The sequence below is a fragment of the Heterocephalus glaber genome, unplaced genomic scaffold (assembly GCF_053883595.1).
Source record: "Heterocephalus glaber isolate CG9 unplaced genomic scaffold, H.glaber_assembly_v1.0 deba00001498, whole genome shotgun sequence".
Lineage (NCBI taxonomy): Eukaryota > Metazoa > Chordata > Mammalia > Rodentia > Bathyergidae > Heterocephalus > Heterocephalus glaber.
In genome coordinates, this window is record NW_028258321.1 from 5,679,516 (window position 1) to 5,706,307 (window position 26,792).

At 49.2% G+C, this 26,792-nt stretch overlaps 1 protein-coding gene across 5 annotated transcripts in view; it reads right to left on the reverse strand.

Moving 5' to 3' along the window:
* The window catches only part of Wbp1l (WW domain binding protein 1 like), a 48,787-nt gene extending 23,897 nt beyond the window's left edge, over positions 1–24,890 (reverse strand). Inside the window, exons 1-2 of one of the 5 annotated variants that reach the window (XM_021245504.2) lie at positions 7,925–24,473; positions 5,190–5,264 (exon numbers count right to left, since the gene is read on the reverse strand). Coding sequence is in view for 2 of the 5 variants with exons in the window: in XM_004866455.4 (XP_004866512.2) it covers positions 24,696–24,785 (90 nt within the window). In the remaining 3 variants the exon portion in view is untranslated. Of the gene's footprint in view, positions 1–5,189; positions 5,265–7,924; positions 24,474–24,695 lie in introns of those variants that run through there. The other 4 variants (XM_087185880.1, XM_021245506.2, XM_004866455.4 and 1 more) reach the window with 4 other exon arrangements.
* Between the last annotated feature and the right edge of the window lie 1,902 nt (positions 24,891–26,792).

Sequence of the window (26,792 nt, forward strand, 5' to 3'; positions counted from 1 at the left end):
AGCCACCGATGCTCCCTCTATTATTGTGTGCACCCAATAAATGCTGGCCGGTACGGAGCACCTGGGTCTGTGCCCACTCGGAGGCGCTAACCTCCCGGCCCCCCGTGTGCTTAGAAATCACGCACGTCTCTGTTGTCTTTTTCTCTCTTTAGCCCTCGCCGCCCCCTTTCTAGGCAGTTGGAGGATTGATCGGCCTCCAATATTACCACAAGCAGATGCAAGAGAAAATAAGTCTTCAGAATACAGAAACTGTCTCCAAAAGACTAAAGAAACCTTAAGGGAATAAAACTTTGTGAGGTGGGCTTTGCACCTAGAAGATTACAACCAAGGGCCGGGGATTTAGCTCAGTGGTTTCGCCGCCTGCTGCACAAGCGCAAGGACCCGAGTTCAATCCCTGGTACCAAAAAAAAAAAAAAAAAAAAGATTAAAACCGGTATCAGGTCATTCAGAAGGGGGGTGGTGGGTAGTGTGCTATGGGAACTAGATCTTAATAAACCCTGGCCACACCAACAGGTACCTGGTTTGAACAATAACTGTAGCCTAATCGCTCTACAGATCATGTAAGATTACCTGGATGCGATGAGACCCTGTCCTGCTGCAGAATGGGGCCCAGAATACTCAGAGTGAGAGACAGGAATTGAGTTCTGGAGGGGCTTGGCATGATCTCCTGTCTCACGCGCGCGCATGCGCACACACACACACACACACACACACAAGCACAAGCACACGCACGCACACACGCACACCTATCCTGTTTTCAATGAAACAGCACTCACTAAGTAAAGGGCAACAGAGAAATCAAGAAGTCAGGCCTGAAAACTCTCTGGGGAGGTAGGTGACATGAATGGCTTGGGGAGCAGCGGGAAAGGCGTGCCCACCTCCCTCTATTCCAGGCTGTGGGTCACGCTCCTCAGCACAGCTACAGTGCTGCCTCTCCCCTCAGCGCGACCCCCTGGGAGTCAGATGCTTCTGTTGCAGGGGTGTTTCCTGTGCACTGTGAGGGGTCCCCAGCATTCCTGACTCCCTCTCCCTAGGCAGCAGTAACAACTGCCCGCCCACCCCAGTTCTGATAACCACCAATGTCTAGATACTGCCTAAGGTCAACTGGGGGCAAAACTGCCCCCGGCTCAGGAGCCCTGTTTCAGCCTTGCTGCCCGATTGCCTCATGGGCTCCAAACTCTAAATTCCCCATGGCTAGGACTGATGTCAGTCTCACAAGACTCACCCTAGCAAACGAGCAAACCAACACGCCTTCAGAAAGCACTGGCCTTGAGAACTGAGCAGTCAAGTAACCCCGAGAGCTGGTCCTGCCTAACACTCCCAAGGCCTCTCAGCTGTTCCAAACAGGCAGCAGCAGGAAATAATCCTCCTCCTACAAGGGTTCTGGCCAAGGGGACATGCTTTTCACGTGGCTGGTGTGGGACCACTCCATGCTCTGTGGCTGGGACAGGCTCACAGTGACCCAGGACAGCCAGGCCCGCTGTCCAGAGCCTCGAAGACAGAAGAGTGAGTGACCTTCTACTTTTGCTGGTAAGCAGCTCCAGTGTGCCCCAGGGCTCCCCACATTGCCCGGTGGGCAAGCAGGGATCTTCCAGTCGATGAGGAAAAGCCCACTTGAGAAGTCGGACACCATGTGGCACCAAGATCGAGACCAGGAGTCCCAGCTCAGTGAGAACTCCTGAGGCTTGTTGAGCAAGAGAACCCAACAGTAATAAGGGTTCTGCCCTCTGACTCGAGGTCCGGGAACCCACGTCTCTGCACACACGTCACCCGTAAACCCAAGCAACTTTCAGGAACGAGGTCAGCCTGCGCTCTCTAGCCACTCCCAAGCGGGCTCCCCCTCTGAACTGCATGTGGCTTTCAGATTCTGTCCCTTCTCTTTTTTAGTTCAGAAAACAACCCGACAGCATTAGCCCTCAGGATTTAATCACAACTTCCAACAGCAGCCACAGAAGCCTGTGATGAGGCCCAGGCCTCAGGTTCAGCTGAATGCTTCCCCAAGAAGTAATGGCTACTAAGGGGCAGAAACTGCTAACGGGGGCTGACACTCAGGGCCGGCCGGCTTGCCTACACATCAGCAATGACAGCAAGAGGCGCCAGGAAGGGAGTTGGGAGGGTGGTCAAGCTGGGGTGCTGCTCAGTGTGGAGCAATGGCCTGCGTGTGAATGGTCCTGGCTTCATCCCCAGTGCCACACAGGAAAAAACAGGAAAACAAAAACCAGTTAGCCGGGTGTGGTGGTGTACGCCTATAATCCCAGCATTCCTGAGAGGCTGAGGCAGGAGGATTGCCATGAGTTCAAAACCAGCCTGAACTACATCACGAGACCCTGTCTCAAAAAATAAACATACAAACACCAGTTGAGCTGCAAGAGAATTAGGGCAGGAAAAGGAATTTTATAGCAATTTTTTTAATAGCCCCAACTCATTCAGCTTTCATGGACTAAAATTTACCTCGGCAAGGAACAAGGGTGGGAAGGGGTGGGTCAAACTCATGGGATCTCACTGGAGGAAATGGCTGTTTTCTTTGGCTCTGTCCTAGATGAAAGTTTCAAAATCAGCAGAAGCAGTTCTCTTTCCCAGTAGGTTACCACCCTATCCACTGCTTTCTCGTCAGACATGAGGAGAACCAGCCACGTGACTCTAGAATGCTGCCCTGGCAGTTCACAATTCACCTGCACAGGCTTGGGCAAGAGTCAGCTTCCTCACCTTCAGGCAAGAGCCAGAGCCAGAGTTCTGTGGGAGGGAGCCGTCACTCGGATTTTACAATCAGTTCGGATAAGTGCTCCGGCTTCAGCCTTGGGCAGCACAAACAAGTGTCACCTCGGAGTCTGCTGTCTTGTAAGCAGCTAGTTCCCTTCCAAGCAGGGTCTTGCTTACTTTGTCCTGAACTCAGCAGAGGGAGGCCGCTCACAGCAGGGTCATGGTGACTGGGAGTCAATGCTCAGTCTTCTGGAGGCAGAGCAGGCAGTGAGGAGGAGGCCTGAACAGGCTCAGTGACAGGACAAACCAAGGGCCAGGCTGCAGTCCGTCCCCGCCCCAGCCCTGAGCGCCGCACACGCTGTTCCAGAGGACGGCGGTGAGGCCCTCCCACGTGGTGGCCGTCCTCCTGAGGCAACAGGCACTGGCTCACAGCCTCCAGCGAGGGGCACAGGAAGCTGGCAGCCCCTCTCCCGCCCCTGTCAGGGCTCCCACCTGCAGTCTGGGCAGGGAGTCGTCATCTCTTCAATGTTCTCTTGGTGACCCAGAGGGCATTTTCTGTGTCAGGAAATAAATGGTTCCTTACCCTTGCTGCCCGGTCACGTGCAGCATCAGGCCAGTCAAGGGCCCGCAGGTGAGCCCCGCTACTCCAAGAGGCCGAGGCAAGATCACAAGTTCCAGGCTGGCCTGAGCAACTCAGGGAGCCCGACTCAAAATCAGTGTGAGAAGACCACTCATCTCCAGTATCAGTGTGGACAATGTGAACACAGTGGCCCTTCTCTCAGCAAGGCACCACTCCCAGAGATGAGATGGACATTCCTGTCTCAGCCGCTGCCCTGCATTCCACTGACTGGCACTTACCATCAGCCAGTCCTTCTGCACGCCAACACCTACACCACAACACGGGACTGCCGGGTGGTGGAGAAAGAAGGCCGCCTCAGAAGGGGCATCTCGTCACCTCAGAACTCCTCACTGTCCCCTGTACTGTCACTGGCCACCACCTGCTGAGGCCTGCGAGGACCCAGGCACTCATCCACTGCCCTCACTGCAAACCCGAGAACAGGGACAGCGTTTGTGTCTCTTTGTACCAACAAGATGCCTCGAACAGAACAGATGTGAAGTAGTTCAGATGCACAATGTTAAGGGCAGGGATTCCATGCAGTGCCAGAGCACTTGCCTACTGTGCACAAGACCCTGAACCGAATCCTCAACACCAAAAAAACTCACTTTTCACATAGAGTGTTGAGTGCAACAGTCCTCTAGCACTCTCAAATCAATGCCATCTGAACTGGACATAAACCAGTACAGATTTGGATCAGCAGACTAAGCACATGCTGTTGCAATCTTATTCTCTGAAAATGAGTAATCTACCTGTTAGGTATACAACACGACAAGTTTCTTTTTGCCAGAAAACCTGCTTTTTGCTCTTGTCAGATAATAACATGGCTAACTGTATGTTGCAACTAAATTTGCTCAACATGTCATATGCAGAAAGGTTAGCGCCTCTACACACTCAGACTCTTCTCCAGTCCTGCAGCTTCCAGGAGCTGTCTGCATTGTCTCTCGCCTGAAAGCACTTACACGTCCTCTGGCCTACAGGCCCTTTGCAGATGCTGAAGTCATCACACGGTAGACTGAGGGCCCTAATGTGTCCCATGGGTACCTGGTGAGCCCAGGTCCCTGTCCTGCCTCAGGCAAACTCAATCCCAAGACAATTTCCCTTCTCATCTGCTGAAACACAGAAAAACTGCACTGCTACCCGATCCGTCTGGAATGCTCCCCTTCCAGCTCAGGTGTCTGGTAAACTCCTATTCATCCTGCAGGGCTAGATCAGGCATCACCTTCTCGGACAGCCCGCCATGTCCACTCAAGCAGCCTGATTCAGATGCTTCCCACCCTCTGCTGTCCCCGTCCCTGGCAATTCCTCTGCCACATCTCAGCCTGCCATCTTGTCATTATTCCATACACTACACCCTGGAGGCAGAATCCCTCAAAGAGTAGCTAGAGCCTGTAATCCCATCACTCGGGAGGCAGAGGCAGGAGGATTGCCATGAGTTCGAGGCCAGCCTGAGCTACATAATGAGTTCAGGGCCAGCCTGAACTACAAAGTGAGACCCTGTCTCAAAAAAAAAAAAAAAAAAAAAAAAAAAGAGTAGTTAGAAACCCCTGGGGAACATAATAGCAATACATATTCCCCATCCTTGTCCCAGAACTACAGAATCTATATTTTAATGTAATTAGCTCCACTCCTGGGTGATTTTTATGATTTTGACGAAAGCATTTGAGCACACTCTCCTTGGAAATAAAGACCTTGCGTCTCTGCATCCACTGTGCCAGGCCATGCTCATTAAACGGTCAAAGTCTCTGTGTGGCCACCACTCAGCAGACGCTGGGAGTGTGACAGACTTCCACAGAGCAAATACAATGGAAGCATGGACAGCAAGCAGTGTCTCATCCTCCACCTGGGCAGGTTAGAAATGAGTATGCCTCACCTAGAGCCATGGAGCGGTCCTGTTCCGTCCTCAGACCCTGGAAATGTCATCAAAGTAAGGAGAAAAATCCAGAACCTGGAAAAGACCCAGGTTTAGCCACTTGCCAATCCAATTATTTAAATACAGGATGACCAAAAATTGCATATTTTTCATTAATTTTTATAAGATAATATAACAAGAGATATAAAAATGACAATTTTATCAAATTTATTCAATACAAGAATTGTCTGGTTGTAATGACACCTGCCAGAGCAACGCCCAGGACAGTCAGTACACAACCCACTCACTGCCTGAGTGATGCTCTGGGTAAACTGTTAAGTGGTTAAAATTAAGAACAAAATAAAATTTCTCTAGCTAACCGAGAAACCTTGGGCAAATGGCTTAACTTCTGTAAGTCTCTGCCTACACCTCTGTGACAAGGTTGACAAGACAGAGTTGTCACAGAGTAGGAAGAAAAAAATAAATGAGAAGGCCATATTTACATTGTGTGGGGGGGGGGCGGTGCGCGGGGATTTAGCTCAGTGGTTCTGCCACCTGCCTTGCAAGTGGAAGGTCCCAAGTTCGATCCCCGGTACCAAAAAAAAAAAATGACTTTGTCTATATTGTGTGTGTGTGATTCTATTAAAACAGAATTATCACAAAGTAATCTTTAAGACTGGCTTCAATAGTTACACCATTAGACAAAGAAATCCTGGAAGAATTCAAAATGGTACCACCGAGAATACAAAAGCTCATGCAGGCAAGCCTTCAGTCACAGACTCAGAGGGTTGGAAGGGCCTTCAAGAGGCCGTGGGGTTCGACATGGGCCAGGAAAGGGCTGAGAAAGCAGCCTCAGGACGCAGCTGGTGCTGGTGCTGGTGCACTGAGCCTCCATGACAACCATCCCAACGCTGCACTCTGCCTGGACTGGAGCCCACCCAAAGCCGCACTTAGCTCATCTTTACAGTACTGGGGATTGAACCCAGAACTGAGCTACCCTCAGCCCTTTTTTAATTTTTTGAGACAGGTTCTCCCTGAGTTTCTAAATTCCCCTTTGATCTTGAACTTGTGATGCTCCTGCCTCAGGCTCCCAGAGTGCTGAGTCCAGGTGTGTGCCATCACTCCTGGCTTGAGGGGACGTGGGGCTCTGGGTCACAGGCCACCTTCTCCAAGGCCACCTCGGTCTAGAAGGTGAATGGCACCTTGGTGCAGTAAGAGGCAGCCTCCCAACCCTAGGTCACAGGGAGAGACAGACACCCTGGGGCAGCAGCCCACCTCACCCACACCTTTGTGAAGGGACGGCTCCATAGTTCCCAGCGGCCTGTGCCCCTCAGGAATGAGCAAATACAAACCAAAATTAAGTGTTTACCAAGGGCCTACACTCTGCCAGAAAAGATGTTCATGTTTTACACTCCATCTTTCCTGAAATCCTTTGCAAGAAAGTGCTATAATCTACATTTCCAAAATGAGGAAGCGTGGGGACCTCATGGCGCAAGGGTAGCCAGTGTAGCACATCTGACTCCTGAGCTAGGGTCTGAGTGCAGATCCCCCCCTCCCCCATCATGGTCCCCTCTCCTTCCTGCCCATGGCCCACCATGAAAGATAGCTTTCCTTGAGGGGCCAAGGGGTGCTCAAAATGGGGCTGCCATTCCGCTGCCTCAAAGGCACGCTCTGAAGATTCAGAGAAACTTGCTTTTAAAAGAACATCAGGCAGGGCCGGGGATTTAGCTCAGTGGTGCCACCATCTGCCTCGCAACCACAAGGTCCTGAGTTCGATCCCCGGTACCAAAAAGCAAACAACAAAAAATTTTTTAAAAAAGAACATCAGGCAATCCAAAGATGAGCTCATCTAGCACCTTCCCCCTGAGGGAGCAGACCGGCTGCCCCTCCTTGGCTTTTGGTCTGGGCTCAGGGTGGCTCTCCTCACCCTGGACAGGCAGCAGGGGGTGTGTGCACCGTCCTGCAGCCCCACTGCTGGTTCCAGCTCCACATTCCAATACAGACGGGCCTCTTGGGCCAGGGGTGGGGGTGCTGGCTCTCAGGAGCCCTGGAACAAATAGTTGGCAACAGCTGTGTTCTCGGACAGCAGTTGGTCGGGCCCCTGCTACTGTTCTCTCCTTCCAGGATGGGTCACCAGCTGTAAGTTAGTGCCCCGACCTTGAAGGGCCGGTGCTCATTGAGCGATTGAGTCTCCCACAGGGACCCCATCGGTCAGTGGGGCCAATTCCACGGCCCAGCCCCGAGGCATCAGGAAGTCCCTGAGTCACACTGCTGGGATCCCATGCGTGGAAGAAAGCCCTCGGCCCTGCCCTTACAGAGCAAAGTCCCCACTCCGCCCCCACCCAGGCCCTCAGAACCGCAGACTGAAGGGGTCTCGCTAACTCTCCCAATCAAAATGTGGCAGGAGGAGAGGACTCTGGGCAAGGCTCTCACTGCTCTTCCCACCTCCGGCCTCACCTTTCAGCATTTTCTCCCGTAAAGCTCCACAAGTGGGTTTATAGTGCCAAATGGGAAAATCAGACCTGGGCAGGCCCAGTTCGACCCTAAGGAACACAGGGAGTTAAGAACACAGCGGCTCTGGGGGTCAGGAGCAACCAGCGAGCAAGGAGGGAAGGCTGGAGACTTCTGTGGGGAGCTGGCCTGTCAAGACCGACAGACATGTTCTAGAACCTTCCTTCCACCAAGGCAGTCATACAGTAAACAGCTCCCACCCTCCTCCCCTGCCCCAGCCCATCCACACAGAACAGTGCAATTACCTGTCTAAGACCCAAAAGGAAAGGCATCCTGCAGGAGCATCATCCACACTACTGCGTTTGGAACAGAGGGCTCTTAACAGTGACCGTCTGGGATGAGCACGGCCCCTGGTGGGCTCCGTGCTCGGCGTGTCCACTTAACCGCCCTCCCAGGCAGGGAAGAGAAAGTAAACAGAGTCCCGGGGCTGAGCTCTCCTCACTGATCGCTGCCTGGCTCCCACCCGCCCCACCTTCTCATGACACATCTCAGACGCAGCGCAGCCCAAGCTGTCTGCCAAGGGGAAATGACATCAGTTCATTTCAGGCACAGCAGAGAAAGCTGTAGGCAGCTGCTGGGGACACTGAGGAGGATGTGCTGCAAATACACCCCGCCACCAGACTGGGCCCGCTCCACCAGCAGGCTCTAGGCAGGAAACAAGTCTAGGAGCCGAAAAGAACTGTACTTTGGTGAATGAGGACTGATGCCATAGCTCCGAGCTGCTGCTTCTCTTCCTTGGGAAAGAAAACCAGGCCCAGTGACTGTCAGTTTCACAGAAACTTTCCCACCCTGGGCCAGAGTGCACAACAGCACAATAAGTCTGGCTGTCCCCACCTTCTCTAGCAAAAGAAGCATCTGCAGAGGCCTGGAGAGACCTCTTCCCCTAGGGTGGCCTGGCTCCCTCAGGGCGCTGGCCTCTCCAGCCCTCAAGCCATAGGAGAGTTTGTATTTCGTAAACAAACTTGCAGGAACAGGCACCAGCTTCTTCCCTCACTTGTCTTACAAAAGGTACAACAAGTCCCACTGCAGCTTCCAAGCTGCCAGGAAAGCAGATCAGCTATATTTAAACCGACTCCAGCTTTGGAAAGGTTCACCCCCTTAGGTTTGTTGCACTTTCTTTGCTAAGTTCAGTTCACAGAGAAGAGTTTCTCTGACAGCAAGCTTAAGCCGAGACGCAAAGGCCCGGGGCTGGTGGGGTGGCCTGGCCTTGCGGGTAAGAGCTGGACTCTCCTCTGGGCCCCTCCACCCAACAGCAGGTCATGGCAGCCCTCCCAGGCCCCAGCCCCACACCAGAGACAACACAAGCGGAGGACTAAAGGTCCCCATCTGGATGTGGATTAGCAGGAACACGTGCGCTGGGGCTTGAACTCAGGGCCTTGTACATGTTAAACATACACTGCTCCGGTAAGCTACACCCCCAGCCCAGAAATGATTCTTAAGGAAGACAGTCTTCAGAGGAACTTGACAAATCCAAAGTTACTTCCCTAATAACTTCTTCAACTGAAAATTGTTTTTCATGACTCAAAGCAAGTGCAGGTCATCTTTATTTCCATTTTCTGCAGTAATATTCTTTCAGTGAAATTCATTAACAGCCTGCTCGGCAGTGGCACTGTCCTGGGCATGACTCATGTAAGTCAGAAATGACTCTGGCAAATTAGTATCTATACCCCCACCTAAGACAATAAATTAGCAGTATACAATGCTTGGAGCGAAGTGCAGTGCTGAGAGTACTTTCTGATCATTAGAATCTGGCCAGACACACAAATGTGCTTGCTGCGGGTCACCACTATGGTCGAGGTCACTCTGACTTTCCTGACAGGAAGATGAATGCGCCAAGCCAGCTCAGCCCCCTCCTCGAGGCTCCCAGAAGAACAGACTGCAGCCTCAGTGCCCCGAGGAAGAGGAAAGGGCCGACATGTGGAGAGAAGTGGCTCCCGCAGGAGCCTTCTTCAGCAGGTAAGATACGATCAATACAGGGCCAGACAGCCCAGCCCAGACCCACATACACAGGCCGAAATGCTAGCCAGACGGGGCCAGCATCAGGCACAGCTGCACAGAGAAGGCTCTTCCAGCCCCTCCACTGATTTTCTCAGTTCCCTGGCCACCCCTGGTAGCCAGAAAACACGTGCAGCACTCTTCACTTTGGCAAGTAAACTGGAAGAGAGACGTGCTCAGCCCCTCGTGGACAGCTCCACCTGCACTGCCCTAACGGGACAGACCAGCACCTGCAGCTCTCCAAAGAGTAGGCCCACACATTCCTTCCGCACTCCTGGACGGCTTGGGGTGCCGGGCTCGGTTCTCTGCACTGAGGGGACCACCACACCCAAGCACTCCAAAGACCCTGCTTTGATGGGCCATGGAAGTGGTCTTAACAATATTAACCGTTTCTTAACAATATTCATCAATGGTGATCTCAGAAGAAATGGAACTGTAACAATGCCACTGAAATTGTTTTAATGTGTAAAAACTCAAAACACCATGATTACAATCGCATCACAGACTGCTCCCAATGAATCACCCTCTTATGGTGCTACCTACTCGAGACAGTCTTTCTAGTCAGCCTTCTGGTTTTATCTTCTTACGAGATTATAAATTGTGTGTGCAGGACACTGTTTAACCTAAAAGCATAACCACTGGTACAATAAACACATCATCAACAAAAACGGCTGCTGACTACGGCTTCTTCCTCCTATCCATTTCTCACTGAAACCAGTTGCTGAGGAAGCTTCACTGAAGTCTAGGGCTGAGGCAAATTCAATCACTTCTATGAAGATGAGTTCACTTTCTGCCATGCCCTAGAAATATCACCACAACCTAGAGACAAAAGTATTCCACTGTAGGATTTAGGAAGCAAGATGATCATTAGCCACTTCTGCTAGCCTGATGGGGAAAAAAAAAGATGCTTTTATGACTGATCCAGGCTCAACCATGATGGACCAAAGTCAGGGCAAAATCTTCAGGTAATTCTGACCATCTGCCTGCCATTACATAAACTCATGCTAAATTTGGCAATTTAGAAAGAAAGTCACACTCTGCTAGAATTAAGCAGGACTGTGATGTTAGGATGTTGCACGTTAACCACTGTTTATGGCCCCAAGCAGTGTCTGAGGCTTTCTTCCCAGGTCGGAGAAGCTGTAAGACTCTGACGTACCCTCCAGACCCGCTGTAACACACATGCTCACGGAGCTCATTCTTCTGCTGTCGTCCCCTAAGTACTTTCTGACAGTTCTCTAGGTAGTCTATACATTTCTAATCTTTACCTTCTGGAATGGGGGTGGGGAGAGTATTTTCCAACCCTGACCAGGGACATCTGCGGAACTCCGTCTGACCAACATCCTACGCACTGCCACAGCCACCCTGAGTAGGCTCAGCTGCAGCAGTCAGGGCATATGGAGCCCATAACTTGACCAAGGCCACACGGCTGGCAGTGGGTGTGAGAAGTCAAATGAAGTCTGTGGCTCTAAAGCTTCTTTCCTTTATGATGATGAAGGAGTCAGAGAAATCACTACTGCGACAACCCCAAAACTCAGGGTCAGGTGAGTGCTGAGCAGACATGCAGGTCCCAGGAGAGTGCTCTAGATGCTGTCTTTTTGTTTTTGTTTTCGGCACTGGGGATTGAACCCAGCACTGAGCCATATGCCTAGTCTTCTTAATTTTTATTTTATTTTTTTGGTACAGGGGATCGAACTCAGGACCTTGTGCTTGTGAGGAGGCGCAGTGCCACTAAGCTAAATCCCTGGCCCTGTCTTTTTTATTTTTTGAGACAGGGTCTCCCTAAGGTGCCCAGGATGGGCTTGAATTTACAGTTCTTCTGCTCCAGTCTCCCAGAGTGCTGGGATTACAGGTTTGCTCCACCATGCCAGGCTTCAGAGCATAAAGACTGGTACTTCTGCCAAGAGTGACAGTGTACACCTGTAATCCCAGCACTCCGGAGGCTGAGGCAGAAAGATCGCTGCAAGCGTACGCTACACAGTGAGTTCAGGGTCAGCCTACATAGCAAGACCTGTCTCAAAAAAAGAAAAAAGACTGCCACTTTCACTCCAGGGGCTGTGCTGCTCTGGAGTAGAGTCAGGACCCGAGGCGCACTTGGGAGAGCAGCTCTACTAGGTAAATGCCCAGAGAGCCGCAGTTCTCGTCTGTTTCAGCACAGAGCAGAGCCCCACAGAGGGCAGGCTGGAGCCCCTCATCGGCCTTGGCTCTCAGGTGCCCTGGAAACTGTTCCTACACCCACAGCATCGGGCCCACTGAGACTGGAGGCAACTGGTGACGGGGGACCAGGGCATCTTATTCTGCAATCAAGGAACCTGGAGAAAGAGGGGGTTGTCAGAACAGGGCAGGAACTGCCAGGCTTCTAGGACAGGAGCTCCTGTCTAGACAGCTAGAAATAAGAAAGACATTCCCACAAAGCTACATTCCCAGCCCATTTTTTATCTTGAGACAGGGTCTGGTTAAATTGCTCAAGTGGGACTTGAATTTGCAATCCTCCTGCCTCAGCCTCCCAGAAGCTGGGATGCTAGGCATAGGCCACCACACTCAGCTATTAGCCAGAATTCTAAGGCATTTCAAAGAGTGTGCCCAAACCCAAGAAAGATAAGTTTTATCTTAGATATCTAAATCCCCAGCCCAATTTATTTGTTTTTTGTTGTTGTTGTTTTTGGTACCAAGTATCAACTTAGGACCTTGCTCTTTTGTGCCACAGAACTAAATTCCCCCGCCCTCCAGCTGTTACCTTGAGTGGCTGGATGTGACTCCAAATATCAGGTCACAGATGAGGAAGTGATGATTATAACTAAAGTCAGGGCACTATCTCCACACGTGTCCCCGGGTGGGAATTAACTCAAAACCTAAAACAGTATGTGTGCCACAATAAAAGTTAAACAGAGACATCTTCCTGTCATGAGCACGAGGCTACACATCCATAAAAGGATCCTGAAGTCATGATTCTGGGGCATGTTTTGGGCTGAATTCCAAATCCAGACAAAGACCTGCAGAGCATAAAACACAAACATAAAGGGCCGCTCTGCTGCCAGAACCCAAAACTTCGAGCTCATCCATCAGGGCTGGACAAGGCAGATATCTACACAGCAAACAGCTCTCCAGGTCTCTGAGAGGATGAGGGTTCTGGGAGTTTCGGGAATGTTCCTTCGGCAAGGCATCCACACAAGCGTGAGGCTGCTTTCCCAGCCACAGCGTATTCAGGGAGAGGCTGGGCACAGTGCCGAGCGGTCACTGCCTGCTGCTCCTCAGGTAACGTCAGAGGGGGGCTTCAACAGATGACGACACCTCACATTCTGGGACAAAACCTTGAGATGAGCTTCGTGGAGTTCATTAGCTAATCCAAGGGTGCGCACCTAAGTCAGGGGAGCCGGCCGGTGCTGCAGTGAGCCTGTGGCCCCACAGTGCTTGGACACGTGTGGAGATAGTGCCCTGACATTAGTTATAATCATCACTTCCTCATCTGTGACCTGATATCTGGAGTCACTTCCAGCCACTCGAGCACAAGGTCCTCAGATGCCGGGTGGGGGATACAGCTGGAAACGAGAAAGGCATACTACTGGGCAAGTCTGTCTTGCTCTGGAGGATCTGTATTTTCAGTATATGTGCAGCCTAAACAACAGGATTTATTTACTTAGCTACCCAGCTCTAGAGAAAAGACAAGCACACACAGAAACACACCCAGGCACTGCAGAGTATGTGGGGGGGGGCGCGGAGAGGTAACAGAAGCACTGCAGAAGGGGTGCTGTCGAGGCACAGCACGGGCACAGACGTCTGGATTTTTATTGACTTTAGTACCGGGATTAAATTTAGCCCAAGGCCTTCGCACTGTGCCACATCCCCAGCCCTTTTTTATTTTCAAGATAGGGCCCTACTAAATTTTTGAACTGCCCAGGCTGAGTTTGAATTTGCGATCCTCCTGTCTCAACCTTCCTAGTAGCTGGGATTACAGCTGGTTATGGGCCTTATAGATGGTAGGCAAGCGCTCCACCACGGAAATACACCTTTAAATTTTATTAACTTGAAGGGCCGGGGATTTAGCTCAGTGGTGCTGCCGCCTGCCTCGTAAGCGCAAGGCCACAAGTTCCATCCCTGGTACCAAAAAAAAAAAAAAAAATTTATTAACTTGAGATTCCATTCAACCCAGCTATCCCCCTTTGTGGTATCTCTTCAAAAGAATTAAAAGCATTGGGCTGGGCCCAGGGACCCGAGTTCAATCCCCGGTACCAAAAAAGCATCGGGCCGGGGATTTAGCTCAGTGGTTCCACTCCCTGCCTGGCAAGCGCAAGGTCTCAAGTTCGATCCCTGGTACCAAAAAAAAAAATTAAAAGCATCATACCACAGCGATATATGCACACCCATGTTTATAGCAGCACAATTTGTAATAGCTAAATCTTGGAAACAGCCCAAATGTGCATCAACTGACAAGTGGATAAAGAAGATGTGGGTTGTTTTTTTTTTAATTAGTATTTTTTTACTTGAATTCTGAAACTAATTTTTTTTTTTTGTACCGGGGATTGAACTCGGGTCCTTCTGCTTGCGAAGCAGGTGGCAAAACCACTGAGCTAGATCCCCAGCCCCCTATGTGGGGTTTTTTATACAATGAAGTACTACTCTGCCATGGAGAAGGATGAGCTTCAGACATTTCTAGCTAAGTGGATGCACCTTGAGACCATACATTGTTGTTGTTGTTTGAGACAAGTAGTTCAGGCTGGCCTTGAACTTGTAGTGATCCTCCTGGCTCAGCCGCCTGTGTGCTGGGATTACAGGCAAACACTACCATGCTCAGCTAAGCCTCCTAAAAGATTGGAATGAAAGAGCTGGGAATGAAGCTCAGTGGCAGAGCATGCACTGCCACTTGGCTAGGGTGCACAAGGCCCAGGATTCGATCGCCAGCACTACGGGAAAAGGATTGGAATAGGAACAGAAGGAAAGATACAGGTCTATCAGCTACGCAATAACACTCAGGTGTAATGAGAAGAGAGCTCCATCAGGAAAATGAGGCTTCATGGTTTCCACCAAATCCAATTTCATCTTTCGCCTTTGTGCTGTGAACTTGGGGCAAGATACAGGGAATGTGGCCCACAGGTATCTCAGCTGAGTTCCCAGAAGCAGCTCTGGCTGCTCTGCATCCAAGGTCACGGAGCAGTCTTCCTCGGGCCAGAGAGAGACCATCTGGGCTGTGCTTTCGTGGGACGATCTTCTCACTCCTTGTGGTGCCCTGAGTCAGCAGAGAAATGTCACACCTCATGTGCCAGGAATTCGTTCACAAGCCTACCTCCTCTTCTAAGTACCAGGCGAGGAAGAGGCAAATCTAAGACGTGTAACCTTCTCTGTGTGCCATCCATGGTACAAAGCAGCACCTCGAACAGTACAGTCTCACAAGATGGCCATGGACGAAGACACAAAGATGTAATGACCTCACAGAGGGCTGCAAACGGAGTGAGCAGAGCTGAGCCCTCAGCTGCGTGCTGGCTGACGCTACAGCCAGGCATGGTGGAGCACACCTTTGATCCCAGCACTCAGGAGGCTGAGGCAGGAGGATCACCATGACTTTGAGCCCAGCCTGGGGTACATAGCGAGTTTGAGGCCAGCCTGAACCACATAGCAAGACCTTGTCTCAAAAAAAAAACCAAACACATATGGGCTCAGTGGTTCCGCCGCCTGCCTTGCAAGTGCAAGGACCCGAGTTTGATCTCTGGTACCAAAAAAAACCCAAAACATATAATATACATAGATAGATAGATAGATATGGAAATTAACCCTTAATATATTATACAGGCCAAAAAAAATCCATGTTGTAAAATACATGATATACATTATCCAAGCCTCCCCCCTCAATCCCCGGCTCCATTTTCTGGTACTGGAGATTGAGCCTGGAGCTTTCTCACCAAGCTACATTCCTTAACCCTTTTCTTACTTTTTATTTTGAGATAGAGTCTTGCTAAGTTGCCCAGGATAATCTTGAATTTGCAATCCTTATGTTTCAGCATCCCAGAGTGCTGGGAATACAGGCATGCCTGGCCCCATTTTTGTTCCAAAAAAAAAAAAAAAGCCAAGTGTGGTGAAGCACGCCTGTAATCCCAGCACTTGAGAGCGTGAGACAGGAAGATCACCACGGGTTCAAGGCCTGCCTGAACTACACAGCAAGACCCTGTATCAAAAACAAAACAAAAACCTCCTCACACCAGTAATTTTGTTTATATATATGAACTGCTTGTATACGTGAATTACATTAATATACCATTGTAAATGCAGTATAGGCAGCAAAACACCAAAAAGACACACTTAATCAAGAACGTTCATGTTTACTTCAAACATTTTTGGATTCCTGTAATATCGACCACTGTCATGGGCATGTGTTTCTCATATAAGCAGGTAAAAGTTATCTTAAAGCTCAAAGAAAAGGTGACTCTAGGAAGGCAAATGGGCCCAGTGGCCCCTGTGCCAAATCAGACTGCAGCAGGTTTTCCGCCCACCCTCCGAAAATATCCCGAGAATACTTCAACTACCCAAGTGCAAATTTCAACCAGCCAAGGCACAAGACCAAGCAGGATGAACTCGTCACACTGCTCCACTCCTCAGCCACGTCCCACAGAGCTACACCATCCCCACATCTTGGTGACAAAGCCAAATGCTAACTGCCACTCCCACGTGACCACCAAGAAAAACATTCAAATCGGATCAATAATCCAAGCTGTTATTTTTTGTTGCACTTTGTTGTTGTTGTTGTTTCCGTGTCTGGTCAAAGGGCCAGGTGGAATTGTAGATGAGAAGAGAAATTAGGAGATAGAAAATCAAAAAGCAGCTTGTAGAATTCTGAACACCCTGAGTATTTTCTCCATCAACACAAGACTCTGATCTGAAACAATGTATAAAATAAAAGAGTTACCATAAAAGATCCCTCTTGCTAACACTTAAAAATCAAAAGGGGCATATTTTATAACTTCATTCTAAGACACGCCCTTCTAAGACACAAATATTCTTGCAATATCTTAAATTTATTTTCACCTCTTCCAAACCAAGTTTAAGTTAACTTCTCAAAAACACCTGAGATCTTGGGTCAAAACAGCCTTAGCAGTGTGATAATGACAGCACCAGGAGCAAAAGATACACAGCTTCTGTTTTCCCACAGAAGAAAATGTGGAAAGAAAAGGAAAGTAAATAAATAAAGCGCTATGGGAACATAAGGGAGGCGGAGGGAGTGTCCCAAAACCCTACTGCATGCAAGACTGGCAATCAAGGCTGAGGGTGACCTACTTTAGTTCCCACATTAGGAAAGTCCAGATTGTATCAACAAGCTGCAGAATTCAATAGGGTGGGATTTGTTTCCCCTTTCTTGACCTCCTGGGTTGCAAAATTCTGGATTTATTTATGTTTCTTTGCTTATTGTCCCCACATCCCATGCAGGGGCCAGGCCAGGCCTGGCGCCACCTTAGTGGAGCAGCAAAGCAAAGCATGGTCCATGGGGAAGAGCCCACCCCTGGACAGGTGCACTGTGCAGTCAGCCTTGTGCCGGGGGCCCCACCAGTGTCCACAACTGGGGCGAGCAAGGAACCCAAGTCGCCGCGTTGTCTGGATCTTGACAGGGCCTCTCCGGTGTTAGTCCTAAGATCTGAAAACAGGCGAGAGAGGCCTTCTCAAGGGTACGGTTATCTAGGCACTCAACAAGCAAGTGGAGCCAAGCACAGTGGGGCATATGTATAATCTCAGCATTCTGGGAGGCTGAGGCAGGAGGATCAAAAGTTTGAGCCTAACGGGCCAATTTAGCGTGATCCTGTCTCAAAATAAAAAACAGAAAAAGGACTGGGGATGTAGCTCAGTGTGAAGGCCCTGGGTTCAACCCCAGTACCATACACACAGCAGCTGGAATTCTGAATCCAAAGCCACCTAAGATACCACAGCATTCATAGACTTGAGGCACTAGGGCCGGGAGGTAGCTCAGTGGCACCACACCTGCCTGACAATTCCAAGGCCCTGAGTTCTATCTCTGTAACCTCAAAAAACAAAAAACTTGAGGCGCTAAAGACCCACTGAGAGGCAGCCTCCCTCCAGGTGGAGCCTCCTGAACCCAGCACGTGTGGCACCCCTGTGGCTGACCTTGAAAACACCTAATAGTTTCCACAAGCTAAGCAAGCAGAACAAACCAGCCTTCCTGAGGGCAAAACTGAGCATAGAGCCAAGATGTGGAAAGAGGAAAGGAAAATGTTTGAAGAATATGACTCAGTTCCAGCTGGCTGTGGCACCACGGAGACACTGGGAAAGGAAAATAGCCGGGCATCAGGCTTACACCAGGGTAAAACCAAATTGTGTTCTTAAATGGAAACCACAAAGGGTCTGATGTTGGCTGACAAAACACAGAGGACAGTGAGCTACAGCGCTGAGATTCAGCCCCATCTAAAATGTGGTTTTGGTGTCTTGGTACAGGGGACTGAACCAGGTTATACATTATGCTATATCCTGAACCCCTTTTTAAAATTTTTTATTTTGAACTGGGTATGGTGATACATGCCTGTTCTACCAGCACTTGGGAGGCTGAGGGAGAGGATCCCTGCAAGTTCCAGACCAGCCTGGGCTACAGAGTGAGTTCAAGGCCAGCCTGAGCTACACAGTGAGACCCTGTCTCAAAAATACATTCAGGGCCAGGGATTTAGCTCAATGGTTCCACCACCTGCCTCGCAAGCACAAGGTCCTGAGTTCAATCCCCAGTACCAAAAAACACAAACAAACAAACAAACAAAATACATACATACAAGGGCCTAGGATGTAGCTCAGCGGTGTGGTGCCTGCCTGGCAAGTACAAGGTTGATCCCAAGTACCACAAAAAACAACAAAAAAAATACATACAAAACCCCCCAGATCTGAGCTTCTGAATTGTTTGGGAGTTCACACTAACTTATCAACCACAATGTACTCTGAGAACCACCAATAATAATGATAATTATTATTAGACTAATTATTAAGTACATGCCAAGAGCTCACATATATATTTTCCCTTCATGACAATCCTGTAAGTCATGTGCTAGTATTATTCTTGTTTTATAGACAGAAAACTGAGATGCAAGAGGTTAGTAACTTGCCCAAGTGTAGGGTCAGGTTTGGAACTTGTGTGGCCTAACCCCAGAGCGACACGCTTCTACGATATCAGACCAAACCTCCACGCTCGAAAGCTGTTCTACCAGCACTGTCCATTAAATAGTCATTAGCTACAGGTAGCTATTAATTTAAATTAATTATAGTTAAACATTGAGCTGGGCGTGCTGGCTCACGCCTGTAACCCTAGCACTCTGGGAGGCTGAGGCAGAAGGATGGCAAGCTCAATCACAGCCTGGGCTGCTTGGTGATTTAGTGAGAACCTGTCTCAATATAAAAGCCAGAGCCTGTGGTCCCAGCACCCCGGGAGGCTGAGGCAGTGTAGACACTTAGCACGAACTTGTCTCAAATTTAAAACAAAGAAGGTCTGGGAATGTAGCTCAGTATGAAGTGCTTGGGTTCAATATTGATACCACCAACATTTTTTTTTTAAATATAAAGGCTGAGGATGTGGCTCAGTACAATCTCTAGTAATATAAATGGATGACAGATGCTAGCTAGATAGCATCATACCTTTCAGGAAAGTTTTCAGTTCCTTAAAAAGATACCTATAAAGTCATCATATGGACCTAGCAATTCTCACAAGGTATATACTCAAGAGAATTGAAAACATGTCTACACAAAAACTTATATACCAAAGTTCATAGATAGCAGCATTATTCAAAACAGCTCTGAAGTGAAAATAGCCCAAATGTCCACTAATTGATGAATGGTTAAGTTAAATGTGGTATATTCATACAATGGAAAATTAATTGACCATTAAAAAAAGGAATAAAGAGCATTCAGGAGGCTGAGGCAGAAGGACTGCTGAGAGTTTGAGGCTACCCTGAACTACACAGCAAGATTCTGTTTTAAAAAAAAAAAAAAGAATGAAGGAGGCTGAGACCAGCCTGGGCAACCCAGACAGTTGCTGAACTAGTGAGATCCTGTGTCAAAACTAACAGAAAAAAAGAATGAAGTACAGCTACAGGGTATATAACATGGATAAACCAGGGAAACGTTATGCTAAGCAAAAGAAGACAGTCAAAAGAAGGGCACACGTCTGTAATCCCAGCACTCTGGGAGGCTGAGGCAGGAGGGTGGCAAGTTCTAGTCCAGCCTGAGTAATTCAGTGACAGTGAGACCCTGTCTCAAAATAAAAACAAAACGAGCTGGGGATGTAGTGCGTCCATTTCAGCACTGACCATCTGGATGACAAGGGCCTGTGTGCCTGTGTGTGTGTGTGTGTGTGTGTGACCGGCCCTCCCAAGAGCTCAGCGGGGGTGGGGGGGTGGGGGTGGTCCCGCCGGCACTGGTCAGTTCCAGGACCCAGTTGTAGCCTGCCACATTTCAGTACCTGGCCTTTCTTTGAACTCTACTGAATTTGCTGAGGATTTACAGAAACTCACATGCTCATATGGGGGCACCAGGGGGACTGAGGAAAGCAGGTGAAGCCACTGGTCTCCACAAGCGTTGGAGCCCAGCAGCGTTCCACAAGGACTAGTGACCATCCAGAGGATCTCAGGAGGGTGGGGTGGAGCTCCCGAGCTCCCAGCCTCCCAGCCAGGATGACGGACCTGCAGGGTGGGAGACAACTGAGGAGTACGCTGGGGAAAGACAGCAGGAATGAGGCTCCAACCAGCTCAAACTTTCAGCTTGGCAAAAGAAAGTTAAGAACCCCATCTGTAGAGACGTGTCCACAAACTGGCCAAGTCACTGTACTGGAAAAGACATTTTTTTTTTTGGTATCAGGGATTGAACTCAGGACTTTGCGCTTTCAACGCAGGCGTGGTGCCAACTGAGCTAAATGCCCGGCCCCAGAAAAGGGCATTTCTAAAAATACAAAAGCAAAAAAAAGCATATCTACTAAAAATTTCTTTTTTGTTTGTTTGTTTTTTTGAGACAGGATCTTAGGGTCTTTCAAGCTGGCCCCGAACTCACAGAGATCCTCCTTGCCTCAGCCTCCTGAGTGCTGGGATTACACTTGTGCACCACCACACCCAGCTTCCAAAACTTCATTTTTTGAAAATTTCATTCATCCATTCATTGTGGTACTGGGGATTGAACCCAGGGCCTTCACACTGAGCTACACCCTCAGCCCTTTCCACATTTGGGGGCGGGGGCCCGCTGGGGTTTGTACCAGGGATCAAACTCAGAACCTTGTGTTTGCCAGGCAGGTGTGGTGCCACTGAGCAAATCATCAGCCCTCATTCCACATTTATTTGACAGTCTCAAAAAGTCACTGAAGCCAGGCATGGTGGCACCAGCCTGGGCTACAGAGTGAGTTCAAGGCCAGTCTGAGCTACACAGTGAGACCTTGTCTCAAAAAAAGAAAGAGAAAAAAGAAAAATCACTACTTGATCCACACTGGTCTCAATGTTCAATATTCCCGCCTCAATTTCCCAGAGTGCTCAGATTGCAAATGTGAACCAAGACACCCAGTTTATTTTTTGAGGCAAGGTTCTCATTAAATTACCAAATTGCCCAAGTTCTGGCTTGAAGGTGTAACCTTCCTGTCTCAGTCTCCCAGAGCACTGGGATTATATAGGCCTCTGACACCACGGCCAGTTTAAAACTTTATTGGAAGTAACAGGACTAACAAACATTCTGCTTGAATCTAAATGCCATTATTACAAAGAAACTATATTATCTCAATCACAATTTAAACAGTGGAAACAAATGCCAAAGCCTTCCTGTTTAAGAATTCTGACTCAAGGAATCACAGTTAAATCCAGGTTCCTAACCACAGAGGTGAGCCAGGCTGATGAGCTTTTCCTGGGGCTGCATGGGAAGGAACAGCTGATCCATGGTAGAGCTGGGACAGAAGAGCAGCTCCTCAGAGCACGTGCTTTGGTAAAAAAAGACTATGTGGCAGGAGATCCACTTCAGGGGAGGGAAGCACAGCAAGGTGCCTGTGCTACACCTTTTTCACATAGAATGAGCAGTGAGCCTTCCTCAATTCAGAGGGAGCAGGACTCGCTGCTGCAGTGAGGACAGTGAGTACCCAAGTCCATCTATGCCAAAAGGGCTCTGTATTTTGTTTCCTTATGAGCCTCCTCAACACACCTAACTGACAGATTAAGAGTTGATAATTATATTTGAACTTCCAGTCTGAAGTTACAAATCAAAACACAAACCTCACTATAGGTCTCCAGTGGTGCTGAACAGAAAGGGGCAGGGTAAGGTGCAGGGTGGGGATGGGGTACGAAAGGGTGAGATTAGGAAGGGGAGCAGGCAGCTCACGGCGGAGCTCTCTCCTCACTGCACCAACCAGAACACCTCCCAGCTGTCGGGCGGGGTGGGCACCCATCCAAACAGAACAAAGTACAAAAGCCATCCTGTCCCCAAAATAAGTTTTAGAGGACCAGAAATGTGACAAGATTCTCTTCTTGTTTTTCCCCCACATTTTGCAAATCTATTTAATGTCTGACTTAATAAAAGACAACTTGATTCTCTTTCTTCCCCTTTCACGACTTCTTGCCTCCCAGCAAGCTCCAGGACCTGTTCAGAACCCTCCAACCTTCTCCTCCCTGGAGTAGACTCACTTCCTACCACTGACCAGCCCACCCCCACAGGCCTGCTAGATACTCACAAAAGTGGACATGGGCAAAGCAAAAGCAGGTTCATTCTACATTTTGTTCTGCCAATACCTATATTTCTTTTTCGGTTGGTTGTTTTTGGAGACAAGGTCTCGCCACGTTTAAGTTTGTACTGGGCTTGATCACCATGCAGAATAAACAGGCCTCAAAAGTCACAGGCAGGTGTCCTTCTGCCTCAGCCTAAGTGCTGGGATTACAGATATGTGCCACCACGCCTAACCGACATGTACCTATAGTTCTTAACTTCAGCAGTCCTGAGATTTACAACCTTTCCAGTAGACAAAGGAAATTTGTTTCTCCTGTCACTTTATGATTTTTAACTGGGAAAAAACAGAAGCCCAAGAAAGGTTAAAACTGAAGGGTCCCAGCCCCACAAAAGGTCATAATGGGTGGGAATGAGCTCTATTTCTTTCACATTATTTCAAATGTACACAAATATATTGAGGGAAAAAAAATTTTTTTTTTTTTTGGTACCAGGGATTGAACTCAGGACTTTATGCTTGTGCGGCAGCCACAGGAGGAAAAATTTAATATTTCAACAGATAAAGTGTGGTTTATACATACAGTGGAAGGGGGCCCAGGGGTTTAGCTCAGTGCTGTCGCTGCCGGCCTCGAAAGCACAAGGTCCCGAGTTCAATCCCCGGTAACAAAAAATAAAATCAAAATACATTACAGTGGAAGATTATTCAGCCACAAAAAGGAATGAACTGGGCCAGGAATTTAGCTCAGTGGTTTCGCCGCCTGCTGCACAAGTGCAAGGACCCAAGTTCAATCGCCGGTACCAAAAAACCAAAAAAGGAATGACTACTGGACACCTACCTGAATGAACCCTGAAACACCACTTGAGGCCAGCTGTGGTGACACATGCCCTCCAGCATTCTTGGAGGCTGAAGCAGGAGGAGTGCAAGTTCAAGCCCAGTCTTGAAAACTTAGTGTGACCTTTGTCTCAAAATTAAAAAAAAAGTTGGGGATGTAGCACAAAGGCCCTAGCTTCAATCCTACTACCAAAAACAACAACAACAACAACAACAAAACAAAAACCAAACCACTTAAGAACCCAAACACAAAAGATCACATACTGCAGAATTCCATCCTATTTGGATGAAATATACAAATGGGTAAATCTGGAGGCAGAAGCCAGATGGGTGGCTGCTAGGGGCTGTTAAGAAGGGACAGGGAATAACTGGTTAATGAGGACAGTTTTCCTTGGAGTGATGAAAATGTTTTGGAACTGGATAGAGTTGGTTACACAACACCGCGAACGTACTAAACAACAAAGAACTGTTCACGTTAAAGTGCTAATTTTGCTATGTAAATGTCAGCTCACTTTAAAAATTAATCGATATTTTAAAATAGAGCACACTGATGGGAAAAACGAGATGCGTATGTGAAAAGGCATTCTTTACATCCCCAGGGAAAAGAAGTGTTTTTTTGTTTGTTTGTTTTTTCCTGGCACTCCCCTTACGCCCTTGGTCACAATACGAAGTTCAAGTGCTAAGTGTATAGACGCTGCCATTGTGGTATTAGTCTGTGTTAGTGATTGTCCTTCGGCAAAAGACAAGGAAGGGGACAGGAGTGGAAGAAAACGCTGCTAAAGCCTCGCCAAAATTAAGGGAAGAGGGGTGATTTCCCTACAGTCACCCACCCAACCTGGCACGGCAGGTGAGGCTCCACTCGGTTTTCGAAACGCCAGCCAGAGCGGATCAGCACACGCAAGCTTCTCTGCCCGGAGAGAGAGCAAGGCGCCCAGCAAGAAAGGCTGAGGTGCTCCCCTTGCTGCCCACACGGGCATCACAACCACCCTTTGCTCCAAAGCCCTACGCTGCTCAGACCCGCAAATAACTTGCCTCCCAGGCCAGCCCGCCCAACAGGAGCTATTTATCGCTCCTCTGGGGGTGAGGGATCCCCAATCCACTCATCCCACCTGCCTCCAACCACATGCCACAGGGTGCCGTGCCTGACACCACGCAAAATGGGGCAAGGATGCCCTCAGAACTTCCCCTTGCCCAGCCTGAAATAAACATGCTCTCAGGCCGCTTCCCCTGCGGTCAGTTCTGTCGCCTCCCGGGTCCAGCACCCGGCCCCAGACACCTGCTCCTCCTCAGCGAGCCGCCGGCCCGCAACTCCACCCCCCGCGCCCCGCACGCCGCCGCCCGAAGGCCCCGCGCTCGCCGGGCACAGACCCGTCACAGGTGTCCCCGGCTAAGCACTGGCGTCCCTGGGCTCCGGCCCACGCCAGGCACGAGGATTCCCCGGGACTCCTCAACGCTTGGCAACAACTCTACCTCAGAGCTCTCCGGCCAGGCCTCAGGACCCCGGTCCGCCAACCCCGGACGGCCCCTCCCCTTACCTGTGGGGGTTCAGCCCGGGCTGACAGGGGGCTGGGCAGCGCCTGGAGGAGCAGGAGCGCCATGCCACCCAGGAGCTTCCTCCTCTCCATCCCACCCGCTGCTCCTGCTCCTCCGTCACGGCGCCGCCAACCCTCGTCCTCCTCCCTCTCTTCTTTCCTCTTCCTCCTTCCTTTCTTTTCCTGTTTCTCTCTCCCCTCCCGCTTCCGGCTCCGCTCACCCCGCCCCAGGCATGAAGAGGCGGGGAACGGTCTCCAGTTCCAGAGCCTCATTGGCTCTTACCCTTCGCGTATTGACCACTATAGATGTCAATCAAGAGTAAGTCCCGCCCAACGAGAGAACGGCCGCAGGTTCTCAACCAATGAAAAGTAGGAGGAAGCTGGGCCATCTTGAGTGCTGCTACTGCACTGGGTGTAAAACACGTTTCACCCCACAGAGAGTGGCGGAAGTAACTAGGATCACTGGGTAAAGCCATCCAGAAGATGTAGTGAACAAGCCATTTGGGATTCAGCCATTTTCAGTGTGGCAGAAGTATTAGATTTCCACAGATGAGCCAAAAAAAAAAAAAAAAAAGAGAGAGAGAGAAAAGGATGATGATTCTAAAAGGTGTTGAAAAATGTCATTGCCAGAAGGTAAACAAAAAGTCCTAAAGAGGACCGGGGATTTAGCTCAGTGGTTTCGCCGCCTGCTGCGCAAGCAACAAGGACCCGAGTTCGATCCCCGGTACCAAAAAAAAGTCCTAAAGAGAAAACTGCAGTCTAAAAGTCTTTGATGTCTTTTGTCTTGAAGCACAACCCAACTGACAGGATCTCTCCTCCAGTCTCAAGTATCCCAAGCAGCAACTTCAGTCCACTTGAATTCCTATTAGATAGTATCTTCAAATAGGTCATAGACCTTTGTCACCTCAAATTTCGGGGACAAAATTCTAATGGCCCTACCTCCAAAAAGACCTCAAGAGTTCAAAAAAGTTGAAGGCCAGCCTGCACTTATGTCTCAAAAAAAAAAAAAGAAAAAAAAAAGCATGCTACAAACACATTTAAAAGTAGTTTTTGCTGCCAGTGTGGTGGCACACACCTGTCCTCCCTGCACTCGAGAGGCTGAGGCAGGAGGATCTCTGTGAGTTCCTGGCCAGCCTGGCTCCCTAGTGAGTTGAAGGCCAGCCTGCACTTATGTCTCAAAAAAAAAAAAAAGAAAAAAAAAAGCATGCTACAAACACATTTAAAAGTAGTTTTTGCTGCCAGTGTGGTGGCACACACCTGTCCTCCCTGCACTCGAGAGGCTGAGGCAGGAGGATCTCTGTGAGTTCCTGGCCAGCCTGGCTCCCTAGTGAGTTGAAGGCCAGCCTGAACTACAAGTTGAGACCTTGTCTCAAAAAATAAAACCAGGGGCCAGGGATTTAGCTCAGTTGTTCCACCGCCTGCCTCGAAAGCACAAGGACCCAAGTTCGATCCCAGGTACCAAAAGAACCCCAAACAAACAAACAAAAAATAAAACCAGGGTCCAGGGATTTAGCTCAATGGTGCCACTGCGTCCCTCACAAGTGCAAGGACCTGAGTTCTTTTTTTTTTTTTTGGTACCGGGGATTGAACTCCTTGTGCTTGCAAGGCAGGTGCCGGAACCACTGAGCTAAATCCCTGGCCCAAGGTCCTGAGTTCTTAATTCCCAGTACAAAAAAAAAAAGTTTATACTCCCACCAACAGTGGAGAGGGTTCCTTTTTCCCCACAGCCCTGCCAACATTGGTTGATGTCTTGATAACAGCCATTCCTTCTGGACTGAGATGGAATCTCAGTGTTGTGTTTTGGGTTTTGTTTTGTACTGGGGATTGAACTCTGGACCTTGTGCTTTCGAGGCAGGTCTCGGAACCACTGAGCTAAATCCCCAGCCCAGTGATGTTTTAATTTGCTTTTCTTGAATGACCAGCGCAACCACTGTGGAAATCAATGCGGAGATCCTCAAAAAAATAAAATTGAGGTTCCATTTGACCCAGGTATTCCCCTTCTATCTTCCTGACAGAATTTAAAGCATCATAGCACAGTGATTTATGCACACCCATGTTTATAGCGGCACAGTTTGTAACAGCTAAATCTTGGAAACAGCC